The sequence below is a fragment of the Gopherus evgoodei genome, unplaced genomic scaffold (assembly GCF_007399415.2).
Source record: "Gopherus evgoodei ecotype Sinaloan lineage unplaced genomic scaffold, rGopEvg1_v1.p scaffold_34_arrow_ctg1, whole genome shotgun sequence".
In the NCBI taxonomy this organism is placed as follows: domain Eukaryota; kingdom Metazoa; phylum Chordata; order Testudines; family Testudinidae; genus Gopherus; species Gopherus evgoodei.
The window spans coordinates 2,605,910-2,633,885 of NW_022060016.1; the positions used below are offsets into that span (position 1 = coordinate 2,605,910).

The 27,976-nt window shown below is 50.8% G+C and overlaps 3 protein-coding genes across 3 annotated transcripts in view; 2 read left to right on the forward strand and 1 right to left on the reverse strand.

The window, feature by feature from the left end:
- Positions 1 to 5,418, forward strand: part of WDR62 (WD repeat domain 62) — a 43,013-nt gene extending 37,595 nt beyond the window's left edge. Inside the window, exons 28-30 of the mRNA XM_030544344.1 lie at positions 200 to 266; positions 2,165 to 2,250; positions 4,758 to 5,418. Coding sequence (XP_030400204.1) covers positions 200 to 266; positions 2,165 to 2,250; positions 4,758 to 5,024 — 420 coding nt within the window. The 3' untranslated portion in view covers positions 5,025 to 5,418. The remainder of the gene's footprint in view (positions 1 to 199; positions 267 to 2,164; positions 2,251 to 4,757) is intronic.
- Positions 5,419 to 12,859: 7,441 nt separating this feature from the next.
- Positions 12,860 to 17,526, forward strand: OVOL3 (ovo like zinc finger 3). The gene is made up of 3 exons (XM_030544345.1): positions 12,860 to 12,873; positions 16,537 to 16,691; positions 17,237 to 17,526. Exons 2-3 carry the CDS (start codon positions 16,577 to 16,579, stop codon positions 17,524 to 17,526), a joined length of 405 nt encoding a protein of 134 aa, XP_030400205.1. The 5' UTR covers positions 12,860 to 12,873; positions 16,537 to 16,576.
- Positions 17,527 to 20,489: 2,963 nt separating this feature from the next.
- On the reverse strand, positions 20,490 to 27,951 carry POLR2I (RNA polymerase II subunit I). Its single transcript, XM_030544677.1, has 6 exons — positions 27,825 to 27,951; positions 26,784 to 26,838; positions 25,091 to 25,164; positions 23,825 to 23,899; positions 22,943 to 22,994; positions 20,490 to 20,710 (listed from the first exon to the last, which is right to left on the reverse strand). The coding sequence occupies exons 1-6, from the start codon at positions 27,881 to 27,883 to the stop codon at positions 20,648 to 20,650; spliced, it is 378 nt and encodes a 125-aa protein (XP_030400537.1). The 5' UTR covers positions 27,884 to 27,951; the 3' UTR covers positions 20,490 to 20,647.
- Between the last annotated feature and the right edge of the window lie 25 nt (positions 27,952 to 27,976).

A 27,976-nucleotide genomic window follows, 5' to 3' on the forward strand; every position in this document is an offset into this window, starting at 1 on the left:
AGGAAATGAAAACTAAGAGTGTGATTTATTAAAGTATATAGTGTAGATGCATAAATCCAATTTGAAAATCAATGGGACTGGGGTATCTTTGAAAATTCCACCTGAGAGGATCATTTCAAACTTTCGTAACACACTGTAGCCAAACTAGGATCTTTGTGTTTACGGTTTATTTTCCTACTTTTCTCTGTGTATTTTAAAGAAACCATTGGAAGAAAAGCCCCTTGAGGTGGTGGAAAAAACAGACTCCAAGGCATGCAGTCCCTCAGGTAAGATGCTGATTGATTGCAAGACGAGATGCTTCATTTGGGGAAGGGAAAAACATGGACAATGACCCAAGCACGCTTCACATTTGTTCCCACAAGTATACAGCTGGCTTTAAAATAAAAAAAAAAAAAAGGGAGGTGGGGGGCTGGAAACATGATTTAGTGCCTTTTGTCTGTTGGAGTTTAACAGTATAGGTCTGAAAAAGCTTGGGTACAATTTTCAGAATCACCTAAATTCCAATTTCAAAATCAATGGGACTTAGCCTCCTAAGTCACTCAGATGCTTCTGAAAACATGGCCCTTGTCTTTGGTTTAACGTCAGTGACAATGATGTGCATAATAAGCAGCAATGGCATGTGCACCGCACTTTGAATCCTCAGAGTTGCTGTAGTAGCTCTTGACAGGTTTCAGAGTAGCAGCCGTGTGAAGGTACGTCCAGACTACCCGCTGTATCGACAGGTAGCGATTGTTTTTTCGGGGATTGATATATCGTGTCTCATCTAGACGCGATATATCGATTTCCCCGAACACGCTCCCGTCGACTCCGGAACTCCACCGGAGCGAGCGGCGGTAGCAGAGTCGACACGGGGAGCTGCGAACATCGATCCCATGCCGTGAGGACCCGAGGTAAATCTGTCTAAGATACATCGACTTCAGCTACGCTATTCATGTAGCTGAAGCTGCATATCTTAGATTGATACCCCCTAGTGTAGACCAGCCCTAAGTCTGTCTCCACAAAAAAAAAAAAAAGAACAGGAATGGTGCCACAAGTACTCCTGTTCTGTTTGTAGTAGCTCTCGCCTTTCCTCCTGACTTCCACAAGGTGGCATTATTTGCTCTCCTCTCTTCAGAAAGTATCAGAGGGGCAGCCGTGATAGTCTGGATCTGTAAAAGCAGCAAAAAATCCTGTGGCACCTTATAGACTAACAGGCGTTTTGGAGCATGAGCTTTCGTGGATGAATACCCACTTCGTCGATGCATGACAAAGTGGGTATTCACCCACGAAAGCTCATGCTCCAGAACGTCTGTTAGTCTATAAGTTGCCACAGGATTCTTAGGTTTTTCTGAAGAGAGCAGCATTCTTTGCATCCCTTGTTAATTCACAGTAGCTTTGCTTTTCCCAACACCAGACAGAGAGAGCCCTTGAAGTGAAAGTTTTAAGGTGACCAGCAATGAAAATGGGACTGTTTTCCTCCGCTAATGAATTCTGTGACACTTGAGCCTTGAACACTGTCTCTGCCTTCTGTGTAAACTCTCCCATGACTTAATCTGCTTTAGCTGTAATTGGTTTACTAGACTGAGATTATTCTGATGTCGTCTTTTTGACTTTGTGAAGAGAATGAAAGGTTGTAACTTGCCCTTGAAGAGCCAAAAACTTATCACTAAATCTGTAGGAACAATTAGAGGAGTCCGCTTGAAAAGGTTTCAGTGGTAGCCCTGTTAGTCTGTATCAGGAAAAAAACCAAGGAGTCCTTGTGGCACCTTAGAGACTCACTAACTTATTTGGGCATAATCTTTTGTGGGGTAGAACCCACTTCAGCAGATGTATGAAGTAAAAGATACACAAGCAGGTGGTATTACATCTAAACACTTGGTAAAGCAACCCACATCCTTTCATGTATTTATACCTGCTTGTGTATCTTTTACTTCATACATCTAATGAAGTGGGTTCTAGCCCACGAAAGCTTATGCCCAAATAAATTTGTGAGTCTCTAAGGTCCCACAAGGACTCCTCGTTTCTTTTGGAAAGGTTTAGCACCGTCATTTAAAGAAAGCAGCTGGCTAAAATAATGGAAGATTACAGCTGAATTTTGCAGTACAGCCACTTGATGAAGTTTGTCTAGGAAGGCTCCAGATGTGGAAACTGCATGTCCAAACTCAGTAAATCTTTTTATTCTTAGAAACCCAGGTCCTCATCAAAAGTTTTGAAACGAACCTGCAGCCTTTGTGCACTGCGTTCCAAGAGACGTTGCAGCTTTATGACAAGGTACAGTGTGGGAGAAAGAAATGTGATAAACTGGAAGCACGTGATGTTATCACACCCAGGGAAGGAATAACAAATTCCAACATCCTTGCTAGGAGCCCTACCTATTGTTGGAATTACTGGCCTTTGAAACTCACCATGGTCATTATAATCAAAATGACTGCAAACTATTTGTTAATGATGTATAGATTAGCATAGAGGTATACTGTCAAGGAGTGGTCTTTAACTCTCGCCCACTGAGCCTGCTTGAGTGCCTTTACAAGGTGGTTTATCTAGACTAGGCCTGTCATAGGAGTGGCCATGCTGGGTCCACCTAGTCCTGTATCCTGTAGAGGCTAGGGCCAGATGCTTCAGAGGAAGGAGTAAAGAACCCTATAGTAGACGGATGTGGAATATTCTGTCCCCTAAGTGGTCCATGTATGGAGCCATCGTGGCTACTAGAGATGTCCAGTTGTAGCAGAGTAACTACAGATGTAGGTGCTGGTGCTAAATTCTTGTTTCAATCTCAGCTCTGAAACTGACGTGATGTCATTTTGAGCAAGTAACTGAGCTGAAATTTGCAATGCGTATATTTGATTTCGGACCAAATTGTGAAAGGTATTCTAGCCATCTAATGTTCATTGATTTCAATGGGTGGGTGCACGGTAGGGAAGGTGCATGCATGGGTGCATAGCTCTCTGTTGGGCATGAAAGCAATGGTTAGGCACCTAAATACCTTTGACTTTCAATAGGAATTAAGTACCTAACCTGCTTAGACTCTTTGTAAACCCCACTAGGCCCCTATCTGCATCTTTAGGTGCCTAAATCCCTTTGTAAATCTGGCCCTTGGTTCTTAACCTTTCTGTCCTTCACCAGCTATAAACTGGGATAATTCTCATAGCACAGAGGTGCCAAGGCTTCCTTAATAGCATTATGAAGATACAAAACACCACATGAGAGGTACAAGTCTGGGAAACATTGGAGAGAATTGTCCTGCCTTGCTTGGCACTGGTGAGGCCTCAGGTGGAGAGCTGTGTCCAATTCTGGCTGTCGCACTTTAGGAAAAATGCAGACAAACTGGAGAGAGTCCAGAGGAGAGCAAGAAAAATAATCAAGGGTTTAGCAAACCTGACCTTTGAGGAAAGATTAAAAACTGGGCATGTTTAGTCTTGAGAAAAGAAAACGGAGGGGGCTGATAACAATGGCCCAATATGTTTATGGCTGTTGTAAAGAGGATAGAGATCAATTGTTCTCCAGGTCCTCTGTAGGTAGGACAAGAAGCAATGGGTTAACCTGCAGCAAGGGAGATTTAGGTGAGATATCAGGACAAACTTTCTAACTCCCAGGGGAGTGAAGCTCTGGAACAGGCATCCAAGGGAGGTTGTGGGATCCCCATCATTGGAGGTTTTTAAGAGCAGGTTAGACAAGTATCAGAGGGTAGCCGTGTTAGTCTGGATCTGTAAAAGCAGCAAAAAATCCTGTGGCACCTTATAGACTAACAGACGTTTACACAAAACATCTGTCAGACAAACTTCGCCCTCCCTCAGCCCTGGGAGATGGACTTGATGACTTCTCGAGGTCCCTTGCAGCCCTACATTTCTGTGATTCTGTAAATGCTAGGCCTACGTGCAGTTTTGGCCCATTGCCCAATACACCTGTGTGCGTCTCGAATGGAGAAAGAAGGACCTTGCACATTAACCGGCGAGCAGAGGGGGATGGGTGTGTGTGCTTGCTTGGTGTATTTCTGAATGCCTGTAGTTCCTCGCCTAAAGGATGGGAGTGTCATTGCTGCTGTGTTGAAAGGAGTATGCCTGAAATAGCACACAATTCAGCTGGGGTATGTGCCCCCAGGCTGTGTCAGAGGTAGAATGTCAGACTCGGCGGGATCAGTGCCTTTCCTCTGTCGAGCTGGGAGCTGGCTGAGGAGAATTCTCTTAAGGAAAATTCCATCCTGAGTGCTCTCACTCTGCTGCCTTGGATTCCATCTGCATCATCAGCTGGAAAAGGTCTTTGCAGAGGTTGGCGTGGCATTCCTGTGTCTTGTAAAACACCTGGGTTCCACCCCCCATGGCTGAAAATGCATATTCACATGGAGCACTTAAACAGCAGCGCATTGTCCAAGTGCTTCACAAGTACTGATCTGAATGCTTCAGAGAGGTAGGCATGAATGTCACTCTGAGGGGAAACTGAGGTACAGAGGGTGTGACTTGCACAAGTCCACTGAAGAAGTAGGATGGCAGAGCCAGGCCTGAAGTGTTTTCTAGGCCTTGGGACTGTGTGCACCCATATGGTATAGTTTGCATACCAGCTTGTGTCACTCTTTGGGATCCTTTAAATCTAAGATTCAATACAGCATAAAATGTAAGATCATGTCAATAATCTAGGAGCTTAATGACGAAACTGACCCTATGTTGGCAAAAATCCACTGAACAGGCGGATTTGAGTCCACTGATCTGGACTCAAATAGCTTACTTGGCTCTTAGTTTTTCCGTAAGTGTACTGTCCAATTCCTTAAAGCTCTCTCCCCGTAGGTGACTTCATGCAAAGAATCCACGGATGAAGAGCTCCTCCAGATAAAAACCATGCTTGCCAGCACTTTCAGCTGGATGAAAACTGAACTGGATTCCAGAGCGGTCAAAACCAATGCTGACGTTGCAACGGCTACAGACAGTCCGTCCCCTCAGCTCAAGTGCCTGCATGACAACGAGACACTTTATCTCTTGAAACATTACTCGGAATCGCTGGTGAGAATGGTCCAGAAAAAACTTGATAACTCTATTAAACCAGAAGTGGCTTGAGTGACCCCGGCAGGTAGATCCGCCAAGGGTATGTTTTATTGTGATGCAGAGCTTGAGAGAATACATGTTAAATCGAGGCCCCACATGTGACTCCTGCGGAGTCGAACCTTTTACCTAATATGTGTGTTAACTGTTGTGTTCTGCACTGGGTTTTTTGTTGCTGTTGTTGGTTTTGGTTTTATTGTGTGTGTAAATTGTATTTTAATGGCCTCAGCAAACACGGTCCTAAGCAGTAGCCTCACAAATGGCCTTTTCGGAAGAAAGCGCTCAGACTGTTACAGTGGAAACGGGGAGAGGATTGAGGCGTCGTCGCTATGTTTTGGATCTGTATTTTAGGTTGGTGTGTTGTAAGCTGCTTCGGCAAAAATGGTTTTTGTTTTTTAGATCCCTGACACTTTCGAGAAGTCTTTAAAATAAATGTGTTTTATTTGAAGGAATGATCCTCCTAGTGCTTCATAGATTGAATAGATTTTAAAGGGGCCATCATTCGAATATCTTCTCTGACCCTTGCATGGCACTGCTGGAGAATTTCAACACTGCTGTTGTCTCAGGGCTCACATCCCAGCATCCTGGTCTGCTCTAAGGGTTAGCTTTGGGGAAACTGGAGATTTGATGGCTTTGGAAGACTGGTAGTGGGATAACTGAGCCTTTCGCCTCTAGTCAGCTGGTTCAAATCCCGCCTATGCTGACCATGATAGGAAGCCCATCTGAAGACTGCCCAGTAGCCTAATGATTATCTACTATGCTTTTAATAAAGCACTCTTCACACCGAGAGCTCAAATGCTTTACAGAGGTCAGGATCATTATCTCCATTTGGCAAACAGGGAAACTGAAGCACAGGGCGGGGCAGAGACTGTCAAGGTCACCCAAAGACCAAAAGTCTCCCCATTTTAGAGGGGGAAACTGAGGCACCAAGAGGCAGTGACTTGCCTAAAACAATACAGCAAGTCAGTGGCAGAATTAATACTATAGAACTCCCAAACTCCTGAAAGAGAGGTTAGGGAAGCTGTGCCAGTCACTGCCCATGCTCCACTTGTCCTACAGATAAATGGAGCTTCAACCCTTACCCTGGCTGTGGGATTTGTAATGGTTATAGGCAGCCACGGCTTGAGTATACAAGCTGGGTATATCAGTGAGCTGAGGCACTGCCGCAGGAGGCAGGCATACTCTGAGCACCGTCAGATCAGACCGGCACCAGGTGGGGAGTGGAATGGGGGACGTGAGCGAATGCACTTTAATGGAGAGGACAGTGAAGGAAGGAGGCTAGGTGGGAATATGGCCAGAAACGGACTGACTTGATGTTAAGCGCTGGGGACTGAAAAGGAGCTAGAACCAACCAAACTGCTCAGCTGTTTGGAAAGGGCCAACAACACGGGGCTGAGAGGAGAGAGTAAGGAAGCCTGGAACTGGAGCTCAGGACAGCATTCTACAAAGGCTGACAGAGATCGGAGTGTCGGGTTCCAGGAAGATAATGGGAGAAAGGCCAGAGGATGGCAGCGAGCTCTTAGCAGGGGTGATAGCCATCAGAAGATGGGAAAATGGGAGTTCTGTTTACCAGATGAGGTCTAGCAGGGAAAACAGGAGACAGAGGAATTTAGCTCTTGCACAAAGACTGGGATTTGAAAAGAGATGGAAAATGGCAGGGGGTAGAGGCACAGGGAAGCTGTTCCAGTCGGCAGGAGCTACGGAGGAGAAGGCTTCTGTTCCCCCATGAGCCAGTGAGGAGGCCAATGTTAGATTAGCAGGGAGAGAAGAATGAAAGATGAGACGAGCAAGCAGGACTGTCGAGAGCAGGTTTGGGCCCCGGTGAAAATTTTTTTTTCAGGCTCCCCCAGCAAGGGCGGACCGGCTAAACAGGGCTGACGAAGCCGGGCCCCAGGCCCCTTTCTGGACAACCGGGCCCTGGTAATTTGTACCAGCTGCTCTTCTCTCTCCCCTCCCCCACCCCCCCCCCCCCGTCAGCCCTGCTAGCAAGACCACGGAGAGTTCTGAGCTGCATAAGGGGACATGAAGAGAAGTGGGTGTGCAGGGGTTTAATTACCAAATGAGAAATGTATACAGCATGTAGAGCAGCCTCGCTCTAGTCTCCAAACCTGAAGAGGAGCTATAAATAACCCCTACTTCCTTTCAAGCCTGCCCTTTGTCAGTCGTAGGGGAACGCCCTGGGCTCTATGTAATGCAAGTGAGGGCTTGTCTACCTGGGGAAATTTACTAGTGTAATTCTACGACTACTGTACTGGTATAACTGTCTGTGTGGCTGCTGCTATTCCAAAATTCATGCCTGTTACGTTGCTTGTGAAGGGGGTTAAACTAGATCGGGAAAAAAAGCCACTGCTATTCCAGAATAAAAGTATGTATACAGGGCATTAAACTGGTGTAACTAGACCTGTATAACTATAGTGGTAGATACAGTCTTGCTCGAAGCTGAACCTTACACACAACCTTTTGAGTGGCTATGGAATCAAGGTTCCAGCATGAGAGCTATTGGCCAGTGGAACAGTCCTAAGGGAATGATATAGAAAACCCAGAACTTGGCGCAGTTAAAACCTAGACTGGATGACACACTGTACAGAACAACGCCTTTCCTGGGAGGCAGTATGGTCTGGTGGATGGTGCGCTGGATTGGGAACCAGGAAACTTGAATTATATTCCTGGCTCTGCCACTTGATCTTTGGAAAGTCCTCTTTCCCCTCCGCTTTCTGCCTCAGTTTTCTTCGCAGAATAGTTGCCGACTTGTATAAGTGCTTTGAGGCCTACAGATGAAATTGCTATTAGAGGTAAGCCAAGTTCTTGCTACACTAGCCAAAGTGTAGACTGGATGGGATCTGTTGGCTTCTTGGGTTCACTAGCCAATGCTCCTTGTCTGCTCCTTGGACAATTAATTGATACCAAAGTAAATAAATCTCTTTTAAACAGACCCATGATTTCATATCCCTCTGCCATGGTTTTGCTTGGTGCTTTGATTTGAATAAACCTGTTTCCATGGACAGCTTTGCGAGCAGTTTGATTTTATGCATTTGCCCTTTATTTGACTAACAAACATCCCAAGAGAAGAGATCAGCTGGTGTTCTCCTGGCTGTGTCTGAACAGCTAAATAGGGTGACCTCTTATCTTTGTTTCACTCCTCCAAATCTAATGGGTCTGACCGGAACTGTGTTGGAAGTGCTTTGGATTTGTAGACTTCCAAGCCAGAAGGGATCATAATGATCATCTAGTCTGAACCCATGGATTCCTCTATCCAACCTAACCACTTGTGTTTGGACCCAGTGCTGATCTCACTGTTCTTTCTAAAAAGAGGCAGACACAAGCTCTGAGGCAGAGCTGTAAACACAGGGCTTGTCTACACCGGCAAGTTTCTGCGCAGTAAAGCAGCTTTCCACGTTATACACGCTGAGGTGTACACACTGCCAAGCCACTTAGTGTGCAGAAACTGCCCAGTTGCAGCGCTGATTTAAAAAAAAAACAAAACACCCCAACAAGAGGCATAGAACTCTCTGCTCCGGTGGTACAGCACCGCGGTGCCGGTGAAGACACCCTGGTCGATTTTACAGTGCTGCGATTGGCCTTCGGGAGGTGCCCAACAATACCTGTTCTCACCTGTCTGGTCATCGGTTTGAATTCTACTGCCCTGCCCTCAGGTGACCAATCATCATCTCCACCCCTTAAATTCCTTGGGAATTTTGAAAGTCCCCTTCCTGTTTGCTCGGTGACGCTGCAGTGGTCTCAGCGCATCTTTCCAGGTGACCATACCTGCTCCACACACCAGGCAATCCCCCACTCGGAGCAATGGGAGCTGCTGGACCTCATCGGCATTTAGGGAGAAGAAGCTGTGCAGTCCCAGCTGCACTCCAGCCATAGGAATTATGATACCTATGGATATATTTCACGATGCATGACAGAAAGGGGACACACTGCAGTGCAGGGTCAAAGTGAAGGAGCTGCAGAAACACAAGGTGCGGGAGGCAAACCACTGCTCCCATGAGCTGCCAGTTCCACAAAGAGCTGGACGCAATACTTGGTGGCAGCCCCACCTCCACTGCGAAGGCCACTGTGAATACTTCAGTGGCACCTGTGCTAGTCGAGAACGGACCGAGCCAGGAGTAGGAAATCTTGGACGAGGATGTGGAGAAGGACCCAGAGGCAGAGGACAACTCGGAGGTCAGAGATGCATGCAGCCCGGAGTTCTCTACTAGCCGGTCACAGGTGTCGGATCTTGGCAAAGTGCAAACAGGAGAGGAGGCCCCTGGTAAGTGGCTTTGATTTTGGGAATCGCTGAAGCGAGTTGTTGGAGGCAGGAGGGTTGCAGAAAGCAGGCTTGTGTGTGTAAGAGGCGCGTACCACCACATGCCTAGTCAGAGTGGCGGAACGGGGTCTTGATTGACTCCCTCACTTCACGGGAATCTGCCTCAGATCTCCAGGAAACTTCTCATGGAGACACTGGGCAATCTGCTGCCGCAGGTTCTTTGGCAGAGCTGCTTTTGTTTCTTGCCCCCATTAAGGGTAACTTTCCCGCGCCACTCTGCTGTCACTGGGAGGGACCATTGCTGCACACAGACAAGCCGTGTAAGGGCCAGGGCAGAAGCCCCACTCCTTGGAGAAGACACTCCCTTGATTCCCTGCTCACCCTTGGGAGCCAGATATGAACACAGCCTGTGGAAAATGTGGGGACAGGAATTATCATCAGCCCCCCCCCTCTACAGTGCTGGCTCTGCCCAAGAGCCACATGCTCAGTGTACGGTCCGGTCCTGAAACACTGATTTCCCCTGCAGTTACTCGCTATTTGGGGGTCTTGTGGCTCATGTGTTCTTGCCTGGGGTCAGCCAGTTAGTGACAGATGTGTGAATACTGGCTGTGTTTTAAATCGGTGCTCTGTGTGTTGCAAGCAATACTGCGTCTGTAAAATGTTGTGGTTTTGGCTTCGCGGATATGACCTTGAGAGCCCAGCCTCCCTCTTTGCTGCACAGAATTAGAAAGTGACTACGAAGAACTTTCTGGGTGAGGTCGTGATGCACTCCGCAGCCAAAAAACAAGAATTGAAGGAGTGGCCAGACAGTGAGAAGAGGGACTGAAAGGAGAATGCAGGGCACCAGAACGAAGCCACGGAGCGGCTCTTAAACGTTACAGTGTGTCAAGCAGACGCGCCAGGCGCTACTAGCACTACAAACTGAGCAGCTCTGCGCCTGCCCACTCTCCCCTGCAGCTGCTGTCGCCGAACTCTTTCCCATGCGCTTCCACACACTGTCAACACTCTTATCAGCCTGGCTCCAGTCTGTACATGCTGCGCTCCACTCCTGCCCCGTCCCTGTCCAGCCCTGCACTCAACACCCGTCCCGCTGCAGTTTAGCCCTGGTGAAGTATACTACCCACTGCACTGTACTCCAAAGGAGAAGGCTGGAGATAATACCTGGACATACACAAACCTTTAACCATCCTGGGACCCTCCCTTCTACCTCCCCCTCAGTGCTGATGTGGTTTGGTTTGGTTTTGTTTCTCTCCTCTGGTGGCTGTTTTTTTTTTTTTTAATAAAAGAATTGTTTTGGTTTGAAAGCCATATTTATTCCATTAATTGAAAGCAAACGGAGCCCTGGAAAGCTGCAGGCAATTTTCTTACACCTTCATAGTGCATCATCTGCACCAATCACAATCACCTCCTAGCATTACAAGCACTGCACTCCTGAGCACAGCAACAAATATTAGTAGCTTTCAGCTTTAAATTACTGCCTCAAGGCATCCCTGATCCTTATGGCCCTGCGCTGCGCCCCTCTACTAGCTCTGGTCTCTGGCTGTTCAAATTCAGCCTCCTGGTGCTGTGTGAAGCTGTCACCTTTCCCTTCAAAAATATTATGGAGCATAAAGCACATGGCTATAAGCATAGAAATATTGTCATCAGCCAGGTCCAGCTTCCCATAGAAGCAGCGCCAGCAGGCCTTGAAACGGCCAAAAGCACACTCAACAGTCACTTGCTCAGCCTGTTGTTGAACCACTCCTTGCTGCTTTCAAGTTGCCCCACGTAAGGCCTCTTAAGCCATGGCATTAAGGGGTCGGCAGGGTCTCCCAGGATCACAATGGGCATTTCGAGGTCCGGGAAGAAAGTCCCTGCTTGCAGCTTCCTGAACAGGCCAGTGTTCCGAAAGATGCGTGTGTCATGCACCTTTCTGGATCAGCCTGCGTTAATGTCTGTGAAATGCCCACGGTGATCCATAAGCGCCTGGAGAACCATTGAGAAATACCCCTTCCGATTAATGTCCTCGGTGGCCTGGTGCTAGAATTGGAATATGCATGCCATCTATTGCCCCTTTGCAATTAGGGAAGCCAATTTGTGAAAAGCCATCCACAATGTCACGCATGTTTGCCCAGCGTCACTCTCTTTCGGAGCAGGATGCGATTAATGGCCCTGGACACTTCCGTCAACACGAGTCCAACAGTCGACTTTCCCACTCCAATATGGTTAGCGACTGATCGGTAACAGTCCGGAGTAACCAGCTTCCACAGTGCAGTTGCCCCACGTTTCTCCGACGACAGGGCAGCTCTCATTCTCGTGTCCTTGCACCGCAGGGCTGGGGCGAGCTCATCACACAGTCCCATGAATGTGGCTTTCCTCGTGTGAAAGTTCTGCAGCCACTGCTTGTCATCCCAGACGTGCATGACAATGTGATCCCACCACTCAGTGCTTGCTTCCCAAGCCCAAAAGCGACGTTCCACTGTGGTTAGCACCTCTGTGAATGCCACAAGCACTCTCGTGTCATAGCTACTACACGTGGCGAGATCAGTGTCACACTCTTGCCTTTGTAGTTTAAGGAATAACTCCACTACCATTCATGATGATGTTAGTCAGAGCGAGCAGCATATTGGGCAACAGTGTGGGAGCCATTCCAGCAGACCAAAGAGGCAGAGCACGCAGTACACAAAGATGGCGCCGAATGCGGATGGAAGCACATGGACTGATGGGATACAAAGCAATGCATCATGGGGCATTGGGACAGGACCTAGGATGCCCCACGACCCCTTCTGTGATAGACCCAGGCCAGCTGGGTACAGCAGAATAGCAGAAGGCAGATATACTGGCCACTGGATTAACAGTTTTCTGTTCCCTGACTGACCAGAGCAGGGGCTGCTCCAGGCTAATGAGAACACCTGACTCTAATTAACCTGCAAAGAGTCAGGTGAGGCCATTCAGTTAATGTGACCGCCTGACTCAAATTAAGGCCCTGCTGATACTATAAAAGGGCTCACTCCAGTCAGACAGGAAAGAGCCAGGGAGCCAGAGACGAGGAAGTGTGGTTGAAGGGCTGGTTACTGAAGACACCCTCAGACCATCGGTAAGGGAGCCCTAAGGTAAGGGTGAAGAAGGGAGAAGCAGGAGAGCTGTGGGGAAGTGGCCCAGGGAAATGTAGCAACTCTGGCAGTGAAAGGTTGGCTGCCAACTGCTGCTACCATTAGGCTCCCTGGGCCGGAACCCGGAGTAGAGTGCGGGCCCGGGTTCCCCCCAACCCACCACTACAGGAACATCTCCTGGGAGGGGAAGTCAGACCCCTGTCAAGACAGAAGGCTGAACAGAGACTATGGGAGTTCTCTCACCAACCTCCTTGCAGGCCTATGATGAAAAGGGCTCAGACTGTAACCCTGGCCCTAGAGAGAGAAGGGCTACGTGGAGGGTCACAGTGAGCCACTGAGGCTAGCAATAACCACCTAGAAGCGCAGGACCCACGGGAGCAAGGTCAGAGCTCTGCCACACTTCCCACAACTCTTAGCGGCAGAAGAGGAAGAGATGCTTTGTGAGAGAGCTGCCCAGAGTGCTCCGCTCCGAATACCGCTTCAAGTGCCACAAGTGTGAACATGCTGTTGTGCAGGCAGCTGACAGTGTGAACACGCAACAGCGGTTTCCTTTCAGCGCTCTCTGAGCAGCGCTGTAACTGCTGACGCTGTAATTCTGCCATTTTAGACATACTCTTAGTGTGTGGCAAGCCAGGATGTGAATCTACAGCTCGCCATGCAGTAACTCGCTAAGTCCTGCTGCTCCGGCACGGTGAAGGTTCGAGGATGTGGCTGGGAACCCCCGTCTTGGTTCCAAGGGCGCCCAGTCTGGGTTGGAGTCAGTGATTTTTTGGGTCTGGCAGGGAGTCCAGAAGACTCAGTCTCCCATTCCCGGTCCCCAGGGTCGTCCAAAATGATCTGAGCAGGAATGGTTTTCTCCAAGCATATCTGGCACCTGCCACTGACTTGATTTGGGTTGGAAGGAAACAAATCAGATGAGGAATATTAATTTGAGGAATGATGGCCTAGTGCTTTGGGGCACTAGCCTAGGCTGTGAAAGACCTGGGTCTAAGCCCCTACTCTGCCACAGGTTCCCTGTATGACCTGGGCCCAGATCCTCAGGCGTTTGGGTGCCTAACTCCCATTCATTTCCAGAACCTCGGAGAAGCTGGGCCTTTGTCTCCGTTCTGCATCTGCCCGATACCAGCCTCACAAGATTGCCGTGAGGGTGACTTCATTGAATATGGCGAGGCGCTCAAAGGCTCCAGGAGCGAGAGCCAGGTGGGTCCCTTAGATGTGCAGTTAACAAGGCTGGATCCTGATCAACCATGCAGTGCGAGCCCGCTTTCCATCCGAGGCTGCTGACAAAGGGCAGGTAACAGTCAGCGATTCCGCCTGGGGCCGGAGCTGTAGATTTGCATGAAGAGGATGGAGGGTTTATTTTGTTGGCAGCTAAGAGCACGGAGCATGCAAAGAACGAGGCTTCGTATTCCTGGCCCACGCAGGCAATTCAAATCCTCATTGTGATCAGTGTCTATTTAAACACCTCCCAACACATACACATGCTCCCTGTCCTGCTGATCTGCAGGGTAGCTGGTAGCTTTGCAGGAGGAGATTGATCTGCTATCCATATTTATTTGCTTGACAGGCAGTGTAGGCTAAGGCACTGAGCATAGTTCTGACAACTTTAACTTCTAATCCTACTGTGATGTGACCTGAGACTAGCCACACAGAATGGGTGTGCCTCAGTTTCCCCATGTGTCAGAAGAGGGTAATAAGTAGTGACGCACCTCACAGCAGGGAAGCAGCATGTCTGGATGTTAGAGCAATGGATTAGAAGCTTGGATTGCTCTAGTGCATAGAACAGGGGACTGGGTGTCAGGACTCCTGGACTCTATCCCCAGCTCTGGGAGGGAAGTAGGGTCTAGTGGTTAGTGGGTGACTGTGAGCCTGGACTCTTGGGTCCTGAGAGCTCGACGGAGTCAGTTCCCCTTCTCTGTCCCTCACTTTCTCTATCTGTAAAATGGAGACCGTGCCACCTTGCGGGGAGCATGAAGCATCTATGGTTCTTTGAAGATGCTTGGTGCTCTTTGGGATCAGCTGCTTCTCGATCACAAGACCCCGTGTTGCCGCCTGCCTGTACCAAAGGCGTTCCCATTTCTACTTGCTCCCCGGCGCCCCTATTACTCCTGGCAACGGGGTGTCGAACAAGGAACGTTGAGGTGGGGGAGCACTGGAATGGTCCACGGGGACTTCTGAGAACTTCCCTGGCTAAGCCTGTAATTGCATCCACCATGCCGAAGGCTTTCCTGGTGAAAAGACACCGAGCAGCCACGCTGGGATCCCAGGACTGGGGAGAGCTCTCGGACCAGCTCCGGGGCGACACCTATGTCCCAGGTAGGTGCCTAGTTCATTACCCTTGGTGGGTGGTGGGGGATTCTACTTACTTAGGGCATGGGCCAGAAAGGGGCCAGATTCACCGCTCTGACATTAGGACACTCCGTCTCCATAGCCTGGTAGATCCACTGCCTCTGTGATCAGGCTGTGCATGAGGCAGGGACAATGGGGGTGGGTTTTGTGACCTGGCCCAGCCTCCCATAAGGCCTCCCATCCAGCCCGCACAGAGAACAGAGAGCCCTGGGTGGGATTTGAACCAGTGGCCAAGAGGGAAGATTCGTTCTAGCCTGAACCGTCCAACTCCCTCCGACATAATGGCCATGGTGTCCTGACTGTACTGCGGTGGCCTGGCTCGATGTGTGGGTGCAGGGCAGTCTAACCTTCAGTCTAACCAGGATGATAGCCAGCAGGAAGTGATTGCTTCAGGGCATTTCCTCACATGCACACTGACCCCCAACCTGTGCCCCCCAACCACCCATCAGGCCTCCCTCACTGATCCCTCCCCACCCCCACCTGCCTCTCTCTCCATGCCTGATTTCCACCCAGAAGCAAGGGAAGTCTAAAGTTGTGTGTTTTGACCTTCCAGAGGCCAGCATGAGCACTGGCCCCGCAGCCTTGCGGGCGTTCCCAGAGGACAGGAAGAGCGACTGGGACAGACCAAGTCAGAGGAGTTCCCCCAGGCCCCGTCCAAACCTGCTGTCCCCTGATACTGCAACAAAATACCCTAGAGCAAAGGTAAAGTGTGGGGGGTCTATTTGGTAAGCGCAGGGAGGAGGACTGGGAGCCAGGACTCCTGGGTTCTATTCCTGGCTGGGTGCGAAGTGTGCCATGTAGCGACCAGAGCGGGTGTGGGGGACAAAGAGTCCGGATTCTTGGGTTCCATGCTTAGCTCTGGGGAATGGGTTTAGCAGTTTGAGCAGATTAATAGTCTCTCATGGGTGAGTGAGGTCAAGTGGATTAGCGTGGGGTGGGCTGGGAGTCAGGACTCCTGGGTTCTGTCTCCAGCTGTGGGGTGTAAGGGGCTGGGTGAGGATCCTGGGTTCTGTTCCTAGCTCTGAGAAGGGAGGGGAGACTAGTGGTTAGGGTGCAGGCCAGGCTGAGACTCAGGACGCCTGGGTTCTGTTCACAGCTCTGGGGAGTAGGTTTAGCAGTGCAGGCAGGCGACTGAGAATCGGGACTCCTGGGTCGTATGGCCATGGCTGAGGACCAAGCTCCACAGTGAGTCAATGGAGGAGTCAGCAATAGACACCCCCCTCCCAAATTCCCTGTTGCTTGCTCTAACCGCTGCACCTCATGACCTTGCCCAAAGGGGAAACGTAGTGAGTACCCAGGACAGAACACCTTTCTCCCAGGCTGGAGGGAGGAGGTTTTGCTCCAGCCCGTACAGCTCCTTCGAAGCCCCTGGGGCTGTCCGACAGTAGAACCGGACCCAGCATGGCTGCCTGTGTGCCTGCTTAGAGTAGGTCACACCCCTTCCTGTGGGGTTGTGATCATGCTCCCCCTCGGGCGTGACCAGGGTTAGATCGTAATCAGTGTGAGGGGAAGAGCCCAACGGCTGCCATGACCCTGGCTGTGGAAACATGGGGCGTTTTCTTCCCCCAAGACCAGGTGGGAAAAGGGGATAGGGCACACCGAGCCCCTGGCATGGGAAGAGGAATGTGGGGGCACCCAGAGCCCCTGGCATGCGGGGGGAAGGGAAAGTGGGGGCATGCAGATTTTCAAGCCAGCAAGCGACACCTCTTAGGCCTGCTTGGCTCAGCAGCTGTCAGGAGCCAGCCGGGGCAGTGCTCCCTACCTGCTCCATTCCCCCCACCCCCTGCTCCCTTTTGCAGGGGAAAGACGCCCAGGGGCCGGGCGACTTCCCCTGCCCGGTGTGCAGCAAGGCCTTCCCGCTGCAGCGCATGCTGACCCGCCACCTGAAGGGCCACAGCTTGGTCAAGAAGCACGTCTGCCGGTACTGCGGGAAGGGCTTCAACGACGCCTTCGACCTGAAGAGACACACACGGACCCACACCGGTGAGGCTGGGGCTGCGCTTGGGAAGCAGCTTAAGGGGGAGGCTCTTCGGCTCAGTCCCTCCCTTCTGCCCAGGTCCCTTATAATTAGGCTCCTTCTCCCTCTCCCTTGTGGACTCCTGGGACAGGAGAGGGGAGCTAGGTGGAATGGCAGGAAAAGGCAGCCTCGGGCAATTGTGGGAAAGCACTGGAGGACCATTAACACCCCAGGTAAGTAGCCTGGGTCCACGCTGCACAAAGTGGGCAGGTTAGAGCAGAACCTGGGCCCTAATCCAACCCCCGCCTCAGCTAGTCTGGGTTTAAAGCACTGGCAAAGCCAGATCTGAGAGTTGTGTGCAGGTGGGATTTGGCCAAGGTCCCGCAGGGTCTCTGGGGCAAATCAGGGACCTGAACCCAGGTCTCCCAAGTGCTTGGTTGGTGCCCTACCCCGGATCATCCTACCTCTCTGCTCACTAGCCTGTGTTGACACCCGAGAAGGTTTGTGTGTGGACCGGAGAGAGATTAGGTCCTGGGTTCTCAGTCCCCTAACCCTGGCCCCCTCGCTGCAGGCATCCGCCCCTACCGCTGCCATGTCTGTGCCAAGGCCTTCACCCAGCGCTGCTCCCTGGAGTCCCACCTCCGTAAGATCCACGGGGTGCAGCAGAACTACGCCTACCGTGAGCGCCGCGCCAAGCTCTTCGTCTGCGAGGAGTGCGGCTTCACCTGCACCGCCGGCGACGAGTACTACACCCACGTGTGGCGGCTCCACCCCGGCAACACCCTGCTGCACAAGTACCTCCGCAAGCAGGGCGCCACCCCGCTCTGCTTCCTGCTCTACCCCGGCGGCTATTATGCCTGAGGCTGTGCCCAGTGCCTCGTGCGGTGGGACCTCCAGCACTAGTGCACGCTGGGATCCCCCAGCAATCCGGTTCACGGGATATCTAGCCACCCAACCAGGCTACTAAGGATTGTTCCTTACAGCCAAGCCCCTCCTAAGAAACAAGATTCTACTGGGCTGATGGGATCTTTTCATCGATTCCCAGAGTTTAAGGCCAGAAGGGATCCCTGTAATCACTGAGTCAGGTGTCTGTATAACACAGGCCCTCGGGCTGCCTGGAATTGGGTCCTGTTCGAAGGACAGCAGAGCTCTTAGAAAAACAGCCCATGTAGGGGGCTCCGTCACAGCCCTACATCACGTACAGCAGCTGATTTGCCTCCCTGTAAAAAAATTCCTAGTCTGTTTGTCAAGCTCCAGCTTTCAGCCATCGGATCTTGTTAGATCTTTGCTAGATTGTGGATCCCCCTGTTATCCAACTTCTGTTCCCAACCTAAGTACTCTCCGGCTGTGATCAAATCTCCTCTTCGCCTTCTCTTTGAAGTCCTCCAGCATGCAGTCACCGATTCTCTGAACTACAGCGTCCCTCAGCGATCTCCCCCAAGATTAGCCCTCCCAGCAAGATCTTTTCTAAACACAGGTTGAGCGTCCTCCCTCGTTAGAATGAGAGGGGGTTCGGAGAAGGTTCAGAGGCCTGGAAAAGCTCTCAGAGGAAGAGAGATCCTAAAGTTTAGGATGCAAATAAGCAGAGACAGGAGGGAGAAGGGACGGCAGGAGCTTCTGTTCTCCCTGTCTCATAACACAAGGATAAAGGGGGAAGTGCTTTGTCACATAATATGTTGTTTAGCCTGTGGAACTCTCTGTCACAGGATCATGCTAAGTCCAAAAGTGACTGGATGTTTACATGGAGAAGAATAGCCAGAGTTCATGTGTTAGGCAAGGGGATAAACCTCCTGCTGCATGGTTTAAGCTGATCCCTAATAGAGATCAGGAGAGATCTAGGGTGGGGGCAGATTATCTCACAACTGCCACCGCTAGGTGCTTACATTTTCCACTGAAGCAGTTGGTCCTGGCAGCTAGCAGAGCCAGGATACTGGGCTACATGCTTCAGGTCTGAGCCCATCTGGCTGGTCCCTGTGTTCCTAATAAGCAGCAGCTGCCGTGGAAGGCATCACGGTAGCTGAAACACATCAACTGCTCTCTTGGTGAGACAGCCGCCTGTTGGTAGCAACAATGGAAACCTTCAACCACAAAAGAGCTGAAAGGACAACACACCTGAGGGGCCTTTGAGAGGGCAGATCCCTAGAAACAATCCCGGCAGCATCACCTTTTCAGAGCCTAGAGGACTATTCACTGCAATGGGACACAAATTGTTTGTTCTAACTGCCTTTACTGTGGTATAATCCTCACCCAGCAGCTTGTGGCCCTTGACAGATCCTTTTTTTAGTTCTGTTCCTTGAAACCTACTGCCTCCAGCAGGGTACAGTGACACTGGAGGTGGAACTTCTAGCACAGACATACCCCCGGTAGCTCTGATGGAGTGAGCACCCTAAAACTAGCACTGTGGCAGCAACAGGTTTCTGAAAGGATCGCACATAGGGTGATTATGCTGCTATTTTTAGTGTGCTCGACGGATCGAAGCTGGTGTGGGTATGTCTGCCTGAGCTGGGAATCACACCTTCAGCTCCAATGCAGACAGACCCTTATGTACAGTGCATTCCCCTCATGTTGTAAAGCATTTACCCTCTTTTCCTTAAGGGGGCTGCTAATCAGCCCCCGATTAATGCTGAACTGGAAACTGCTTTGATGCGGCACAGAAGGGGGTCCAGCGTGACTGTTAAATTAACTAGCATCTCTGATCTATAGCCATACCCTGCCCTCATCCTGAAAGCATGGGAATGGACTGAACGACTGGAGAAGCCTGATGTGTACTGAACACCCCAGGTAGCCGTTGGTCACACAAAGCGTACAGTAGTGTAACAGGAGTGGTGGTAAAGGAGGAAAACAGATTAGAGACAAAGTGGGGGCCTCCAAAAGACACAAAACCCACATGTGACAATGAGGTGTGTACCTTTCCTCGGAGCCCAAATCTTCCCTTGATCCTTCTGTTCTAGTCTGTGGAATCTCTAGTCATTGGTCTAGTAATAAAATCCTATTGAACTTTTTCCAGCTTTACCCAGAGCCTTTAAGTGCCACTGGTTTATACCGTTTAATCAGCTGAGGCTTCAGCTTCTGTCCCTGGTTGTGCCCATTGAGGGTTAGCCTCAAATGTAAGATCAGAAGGGACTGTTCTGATCAGCTCAGCTGACCTCTGCATATCACAACTCCCACAAAGGCCACCCAGGTACCTGGGTTAGACTAATAGGACCCTAACTTCTTGTGTGCCACAGGCAGAGAACAGGAGGGAGGGAGGTTTGTAGCTTTGCGAGGTGGAGTCCCACCAAAATGCCCACTAAGAGGGTCTTGTGCCCTGGATCTGCCTCCTCCTTCCCAAATGAGTTTGGTATCGGTCACAGGTCCAAGTTGGAGCCGGGCCTTGCTGCTGCTGGGAATAAATGCCACAGACACAAATCTGGCGCAGGCCACCCCCATAACTGTTTTCCTTTAATTGCTGAGTTCATCCCACTTTCATCTTGGCTGCCCTTGAGCAGCTCCCTGCAGTCCTACCTACCACAGGATGTGGCTGTAGGGGGCAGGACCCCAGGGTGGCTGGGTGGAGCAGGGGTTGGACATTCCTGCATGCAACAGGAAATGCAGAGAATGTACAGAGGTGGAATGTAATTATCCTGGTTTGGCTCAAGCCAGAACAAACTTACCACACTAATTCCATGGTAATTCCATCTAATGCTAAAGCAGAGCAAGGTGACTAATCCTGCCCAAGGGGTTGTGCCCTCTCTCCCGAGAGGCAGGTCTCTCTAGTTAATAGGGTAGTGAAGACATGCCCTTAGCCTACAACAGGCCCCATTTCACAGAAATATGCGCTGGTGCAACTTGAAAAATAAAACCTTTTTATTAACAAAAATACCATGGTTCGATGACCCCAGGGCAGAACCAGGAGCAGAGGCTATTCCAAGAAGGGAACAGAGCCCAAGTGTTTCTAACAACCGGGGCCAGAGGTGATGTCAGGTCTCAAACAGCTGCCCCTTTACTCAGTCCAGCGGTGGCCGCAGTGCGGGGCGGTGCATACGTAATACAACCTCATGGCGTCCTAGACAACAGGAGAATGCAACAACTGAGTGCGGCCCAGGAACATCTTGATGCTAACTAGCAGAGGGTGTAGGCACTCAGATTCCAAGGCTAGGAGGGCCAGTTGTGATCATCTAGTCTGACCTCCATCCTAGCCTGAGCAAGAGAATAGCCCCAAAATAATTCCTAGGGCAGGTCTCTTAGAAACACATCATCTTGATTTACACATTGTCCACGATGGAGACTCCACCAGGACCGTGTTCCAACGACTAATTACTCTCGCTGTTCAGTGTATGCTTATTCCCAGCCTGAATTTCTCTAGCTTCAACCTCCAGCCATTCGAGCATATTAGCCCAGGGATACTCCAACCTCAGTGGTTCAGGAGCCAGATTAGCAAACATTACCGGAAAGAGCCACAGTCATGGGAATTCATTGTTTCACTTTCTATAGTACTCTAGATTCATGTTGAAACAGTAGGATGGGGATATTTAGTTGTATATAATTCTCACCACAATGACCACATTATTTTATCAACTACAATTGGCTAATAACATATGACAAGCATCCTGATTGGTTAATAATTAATAAGTGCTTTAATATGTGCTGCAAAGAGCCGCAAGACACACATTAACGAGCCACCTGCGGCTCTCCAGCATCAGTCTGGGTCTGACTGTTAGACCTTGCTCCACTAGACTGAAGAGCCCATTTTTATTAACCAGTTGTTCACCCTGTCAGTACTGAGAGACCCCTCAAGTCACCCCTTCATCTTCTCTTCGTTATGCTAAATAGATCAAGCTCCTTGAGGCTCTCGCTATAAGCCACGTTTTCTAACCCTTTGATCATTCTTGTGGCTTTTCTCTGCCCCCAATTTATCATCAACATCCTCCTTGAATGGTGGACACCAGAACCGGGCACAGGATCCCAGCAGTGGTCGCACCAGCGCCAAACACAGAGGGAAAGTAACCTCTCTGCTCCTACGCGAGACTCCCATTTATGCATCCCAGGGTCATCTTGGCTCTTTTGGTCCCAGCACTGCACTATGAGCTAGGTCAGCTGATAATCCCTCCACACCCCCAACGTTTATTTCAGTGTCACTGTTTCCCAGGATAAAGTCCCCCATCCTCTAAGGATGACCTGCATTCACTGTTCCCGGATGGATACATTTAGTTGTATTAAAATGCAGGAGGTTTACAGGGATCTCCTGTGTCTGGTATCTCACTAGTTCTCCAAAGAGTGTCACGAAGTCTCTACTAAAAGCCTGTGTCTCACTGGTGTCCATAATCATTGCAAAATGTACATACCAATAATATGCAAGAAGCTGGGTATCTATACTGAACATCATGTTTTTACAGTCTGTGGCCTGTCACCAGAAAAGGTGAGAAATGGGTTTCTTTCAGGCAAGAGGGGTTTATCTAGCTGTCTGCCTCCATGTAAAGTGAATACTGTATGGGTCACAATGGACGTCCATTGGCAGGAAAACCCATGCAACGGGGTTGTCCTGTTTGCAAGTGCGGACAATGGAGTTTTGGACTATAACCATAAAGACAAACTGCACAGAGGAGGAATGGGTGGGTGCTTGTTTCATGAACAGAAGATCTCAGCCAGGCCTGGCTGTAATACGCTGGAAGGATTTTGAGGGAGCTTTTGCTCTATGGCACGACAATATCGTCTTAGTTAAGTTTAGGCTCTAGGATGCGTGGTATGATTTTATTTTTTTATGTAACCCTTTGTTTTCAGTAATTCTGATGTCTGTCCTCTGATGCTGTTCGTCATTAAATAAACTGACTCTTTCTCTATAAACAAATCAAGTGTTGTGGGTTGAGCAAAGCTGTGTTCTGTGGTGTAACCGATATGCTGTGATGTACTGTGGGGAGGAGCTGGGAATTCTGTGAGCGTCCAGTGGATCAGGGGTTGGACACCACAGGGGGATGCTTGAGGATTGCAGTGTCTGCTGTTAACCTGCAAAAGGCGTAGGCCTAGAGGGGAGGCTGGTGGTGGCAGTGGAGAGCTAAGCCCTGGCAGGAACAGACCAAGCGTCCGCGTGCTAAGGGCAGCTGGTGGTGAGGTGCATCACACTCAGACTAATCCATTCCTTGATGGGATGCAGCCTAGTCCATCTAGCTTCAACTTCCAGCCCCTGGATCCTGTTACAACTTTGAAACCACTCCACATGGGCCCAAGACAGGCAAGTACATGGAAATAAGACCCTAACTGCTACCTCTGTTATTCCAAACCTAGTAGCAGATCTCCTCACCTCAGCCCTTGCGCTGTGAGACTGGAAGAATACTGCTTCTTTGTGCCCGCACCTGGAAAGAAGGGACAAGTCAGCATTGAATCAGAGTAGGGATGTAAGCGCCGAGAGAATGGATTTGGGTCGGCAGCCGTGTTTAGCTGGGAACGAACCAGCGGGATCACTGGGAGTCTTGTGGTTAAACACATGATGTTATTGTTAACCATGTTTATGACAGTGGTGGCTAAAGCCCAATCAAGATCAGGCCCTATGGTGCTAGGTTCTGTACAGACCGTTCCTATCCCAGGATATGTCAGCACTGCAATAAAAGGCCCCTGAGGGCTCAGGCTGCAGAGCTATGAATTGCAGTGCAGAAGTGCAGGCTCGGGCAGGGGGTTTAAGAAAACTGGAGGGGGCAGGAGCCAGAGGGGGAGTCCAGGAAATAGACACAATCCCACCTGCTAGTAAAAGGGGGGGGGGGGGGAATTTAAGGAGGCAGAATGCAATTACCCAAGCCTGGACACACACAGCTGACATTTCCTGGGATCTTTAATGGTCACAGGTAGGGAGGCTCTCGGTTTAACGTGTATCTGAGAAATGGCAGCTCTAGATCTATGGAGCTGCCTTGGAGGGGCCAGCCCTCCCTACTGAACAGTAGAGCCTGCTGCAGCCAGGGTTTTCCTTGGAGATCTCCCCACCAGGAAATCCTGCTTAGCGTGTGAGAACCGGCAGGACTGTAGCTAGAGGTTTCCAGATAAGTGACTGTGTTGGTTTATCTTCCGACTCTTGGAAATCTTGCATGTCAGAGCTAACCAGTTAATATAACCCTCAGGCCACTGGCAATTTCCACACCACAAGCACTTAAAAGAATGGCTGGAAGCAGGCTCCAGAGGGGTTAACACTCACTTTTGACATGGGTGATCTTCTGTCCGGGGCAAAGTTGGGTCCTGGGAAACGTCGGCAATGATCTGTGTCAATTCACTGCAATGAAAACAGACCTGTTAGGAGTTAAGAATCTGTGAGTAATGAGCTGCCTTCAGGGCAGACAGGGACCGTGATAATCATACGACTCCACCCAACAGTTCCTGTGTTAAGACTGAAAGATCCACAGGAAAGACATCCCGTCTTGACTTGAATACTTCAAGTGATGGAAAATCCATCCTGTCCTTAGGCCAGTTGTTCCAATGGTTAATTACCCTCCCTTAAAAATACGCATCTTATTTCTAGTCTGAATTTGTCTACCTTCAAACTTCCAGTCGCTGGCTGCTTATGACTTTTTCTGTGAGGTGAAAGGGCTGCTTGTCACCCTTCAAGGCAACTGGACCCATATTCCCCTCTACACTGCAGCACCAATTCTAAGTGCTTCATGGGAGGGAGAGCTCAGTGGTTTGAACATTGGCCTGCTAAACCCAGGGTTGTGAGTTCAATCCTTGAGGGGGCCATTTAGGGAACTGGGGTAAAAATATGTCTGGGGATTGGTCCTGCTTTGAGCAGGGGGTTGGACTAGATGACCTCCTGAGGTCCCTTCCAACCCTAATCTTCTATGATTCTGTGATGACCCCTCCAATCGATGGGGCTGCCCCCATTCAACAGGGAGGGGGACACCAGCCCAACATCACACAGCATGGCAGAGCTAGCGACAGAATCCAGGAGTCCTGACACACCTTCCCCTGCACTACCCACTACAGCACACTCACACCCAGAACCACGAAGAGAACCCAGAAGTCCTGGCTCCCAGTCCCCCGTTTCTGACAACTAGACCATGCTCACTCCCAAAGCCAAGACTAAAGCTGGGAATTCCTGACTTCCAACCTTACACCCAATTTTAGTCCATTCATTTCTTTTCTTTACCAGGCATAACCTTAACACAGTTCTGACACTGTATTAATAAGGGGTTTAAACTATTTTCATCTGTCTTCCTTTTACATCTTTGCTCATTAACATTTGTTATAAACGATAACATTTTATAAACTTTTATTCATGATGCCACAGTTACGCTTACAACTAGGATAGTGCAGTTACTACTCCAGCCGTTGGCTCTGACCACTGCACCACATTCTCTCCGAGAGGTGTGTTTAATCAACTGCTCGGTAAATGGGGGAGGGGACCATCAGCGGCTTGGAATGGCCACAGACTTTGCTCAGCACCAGGTATGAACCGTCTCATACTCACTCCACTTCATGGGTGATCTTATTGACGTAGATGCAGCTGTTGTCGGCTTCCTGTTGGTAATCGCAGTTTCGACACTTGGGAAGGAAACCGAGAGAGAAATAAAATGTACCCTAGAATGGGGATATCCAATCGGAAGTTGCTACCGAAGTAAGCTCTGTTCAGGCTCGCTAATATAAGCAATTAGATGCACCTCCTCGCATGACAAACCTAGGGGTAGGTCTTCACAGCACAGTTAGCCCAGGTGACTGGGTCCCAGATCTGAGCACCACACTTGGCCTAGATCAGGTGCAAGCAACCCCACACCCTACCGGTGTTACTGTGTCCTCGCTGTTTGTGCACTCGCCTGTGTCTGTCTGGGGCAGGTCCCGTGGGTCTTCATGCTGAGACGCTCTCGGATTCTTTCCCACTCAATTGTGTTAACTGCAGGAGAACCAGTCTGTCCTTCACAGGGGTATTGTGGGAAGGGCATTGGAGGACTAGCAGTGATTTTGCAAAGTAGATAGGTTCCAACCCAAGTGAAAGAAGCGCCCAGCTCTAACATCCCCTCTCCAGCCATTCCAGCTAGCCTGGACTTAAAGCATTTCCAGACCTGGGTCAGAGATTTTTCTGTGTAGATGGTAAGGGCAGGTTGGGGCTAAAACCTGGGGAAGAGGCAGGGTAACAGTAAAGATATACCCTTTATTTCTCACTGCTTTTCCTGGCAGGAAATCTCTACTTAAACCCTTCTAAGTATAACCCTGAAATTTAGGCAAAACAGGAAGCACAGAGGCATAGTTCACATGTGTGTGGAGAAGGGAGTATTACAGCTTGACTCCTTATTCCTGCACAGACGGAAACTGGGAGTGCAGAAGGAAAAGCGCAACACCTCAGCCTAATGATTTGCTGTTGACAGCACAAAGTTCGCCACCGATCTAGCTATTCCTAACACACCCATTGCTGTGGGATCTGGATACCCGTATCAGAGGGGGAAGCGATCCTCAGCCCTCCATAACCAGGAGGAAAAAGAGATTGGAGGAAGAGGAAGTAAAATGAAGAGGAAAAGCCAGTAGGAATCACAGAAAATCTCTCCACAAATACATACCATTTCCTAACACACAGCAGTGACTAGTTGTTTAATGAGCCCCAGTTAACCCTTATAAAAATCAATGCAACGGTCATGTCAAGTACAAGAATCACCTCTTCCCTCTGTTGGGATTGGAGGGAGTGTCAAGAGCTTAAGTGATTTAGGAGCATCAATCCTACTGAAATTCAATGGGATTTGCACTCCTAAATCACTTCAAGCTCAGATCTCAAAGGTATTTAGGCACTTAATCAATGGGCGTTATTGAAATATCTTAGAGGATCAGTACCTTAGGAAATCCCACCCTGCTTTCTCAGAAGGAAAGGACTGGGATGGTGGGCTCAGACCTGGAAGGGGAGCGCAGGATAAGGCCAAGTATTCCCATAGCAAGCTCCATCTGACAACAAAATCCTCAACAGGCTATTGCAGAAAGCAGCCCAGGCGCATCTGAGGTTAAACACTAGGATCTTTCAAAGCGGTTTCTTCCCCTTGGGAAGCCAAGATCAGCCCTCGCCTCAGCCCTTTCCCCCCACACTAAACTAACAGCTGTGTCAGTATGAAATTGGACCAACTCTGCTACATTGCATGGGCTCAGAGCAGGGCTGAATTTGGCCTCGGCCGTCTGAAACTCACGGCGTAGAGCAGGATCCTGTTTTCCTTGTCTTCCTTGGGGTACAGCATGTTGTTGCTAGGACAGACACAAAGGACAGCAGTGAGGAGCAAGGTCCCTGCACGGGACAGCTACACTTCCCAAGCTTTTCCCCTCCCCGTCTCTCCTGCAGCCACAAGGCGGGTTTGTGACTGTGGGGTGACGGGGGGATTGCAGGGCCCTGCGGCCTGGCTCGCCTCTCTCCCCGGGCTGCAGACACGCGGGTTTGTTATTGCAGGGCCCCTGCCTTGAATCAGGGGGCCAGGCTGCACACCCCGAGCACGTTGCTGTAGGGCCCACGCGGCGTCCGGGCAGCCCGCCACACGCCCCTCGGTGCCATTCCAGGGGCTCTTGCTCCAAGCCACGGGCCTGGCCCGATCACCGGGCAAACCGCCTCCTGCAGCTCCCCCCTCTCCGGGGAGGGGGTGGGGGATGGGGAACTGGCGGGGGCTCATGCGAGGGGCGGGGCCCGAGGAGCTTGGGGGCCTGGGGGACGCAGGGGTTCAAAGGAGACTGGGGGCAGGGGGCCTGGGCCCGGGGAGGGCGGGGTGGTTTGTGGGGGCCCAGGCCCCGCCCCCCAGTGCTCCCCACTCTCCGGGGAGGGGGTGGGGGCTGGGGAACCCGGCGGGGGCTCATGCGGGGGGCGGGGCCGAGGAGCTTGGGGGCCTGGGGGACGCAGGGGGTTCAAAGGAGACTGGGGAGGGCGGGGTGGTTTGGGGGGGCCCAGGCCCCGCCCCCCAGCGCTCCCCACTCTCGGGGGGGGGTGGGGGCTGGGGAACCCGGCGGGGGCTCATGCGGGGGGCGGGGCCGAGGAGCTTGGGGGCCTGGGGGACGCAGGGGTTCAAAGGAGACTGGGGGGAGGGGGCCTGGGCCCGGGGAGGGCGGGGTGGTTTGGGGGGCCCAGGCCCCGCCCCCCAGCGCTCCCCACTCTCTGGGGAGGGATCAGGAGACGGGGGGGATGGGGGCTGGGCCCGGGGGGTGGGGTGGTTTGGGGGGGTCCAGGCTCCGCCCCCCCCCGCGCTCACCACTCCTGGCAGAAGCGGATCCCCACGAAGCCCGGCTCGTACGTCCCATCCGCCTCCATAGCAACCGCGCCAGACCCGGGCCGCGCAGTGCGCAGGCTCAGAAGCACTTCCGCCTAGGCCGGGCCGCGTTCGCGCAGGCGCGCCTCGGCCGC

Coding starts and splice junctions, on each gene's coding strand:
- OVOL3 (XM_030544345.1), top strand. CDS start 16,577: ATGCTGACCCGCCACCTGAAGGGCCACAGCTTGGTCAAGAAGCACGTC. Junction 16,692..17,236: donor ACACACACGGACCCACACCG/GTGAGGCTGGGG, acceptor CCCTCGCTGCAG/GCATCCGCCCCTACCGCTGC.
- POLR2I (XM_030544677.1), bottom strand. CDS start 27,883: ATGGAGGCGGATGGGACGTACGAGCCGGGCTTCGTGGGGATCCGCTTC. Junction 22,995..23,824: donor GAAGATCACCCATGTCAAAA/GTGAGTGTTAAC, acceptor CCTTCTTTCCAG/GTGCGGGCACAAAGAAGCAG. Junction 20,711..22,942: donor CTCACAGCGCAAGGGCTGAG/GTGAGGAGATCT, acceptor CCTGTTGTCTAG/GACGCCATGAGGTTGTATTA.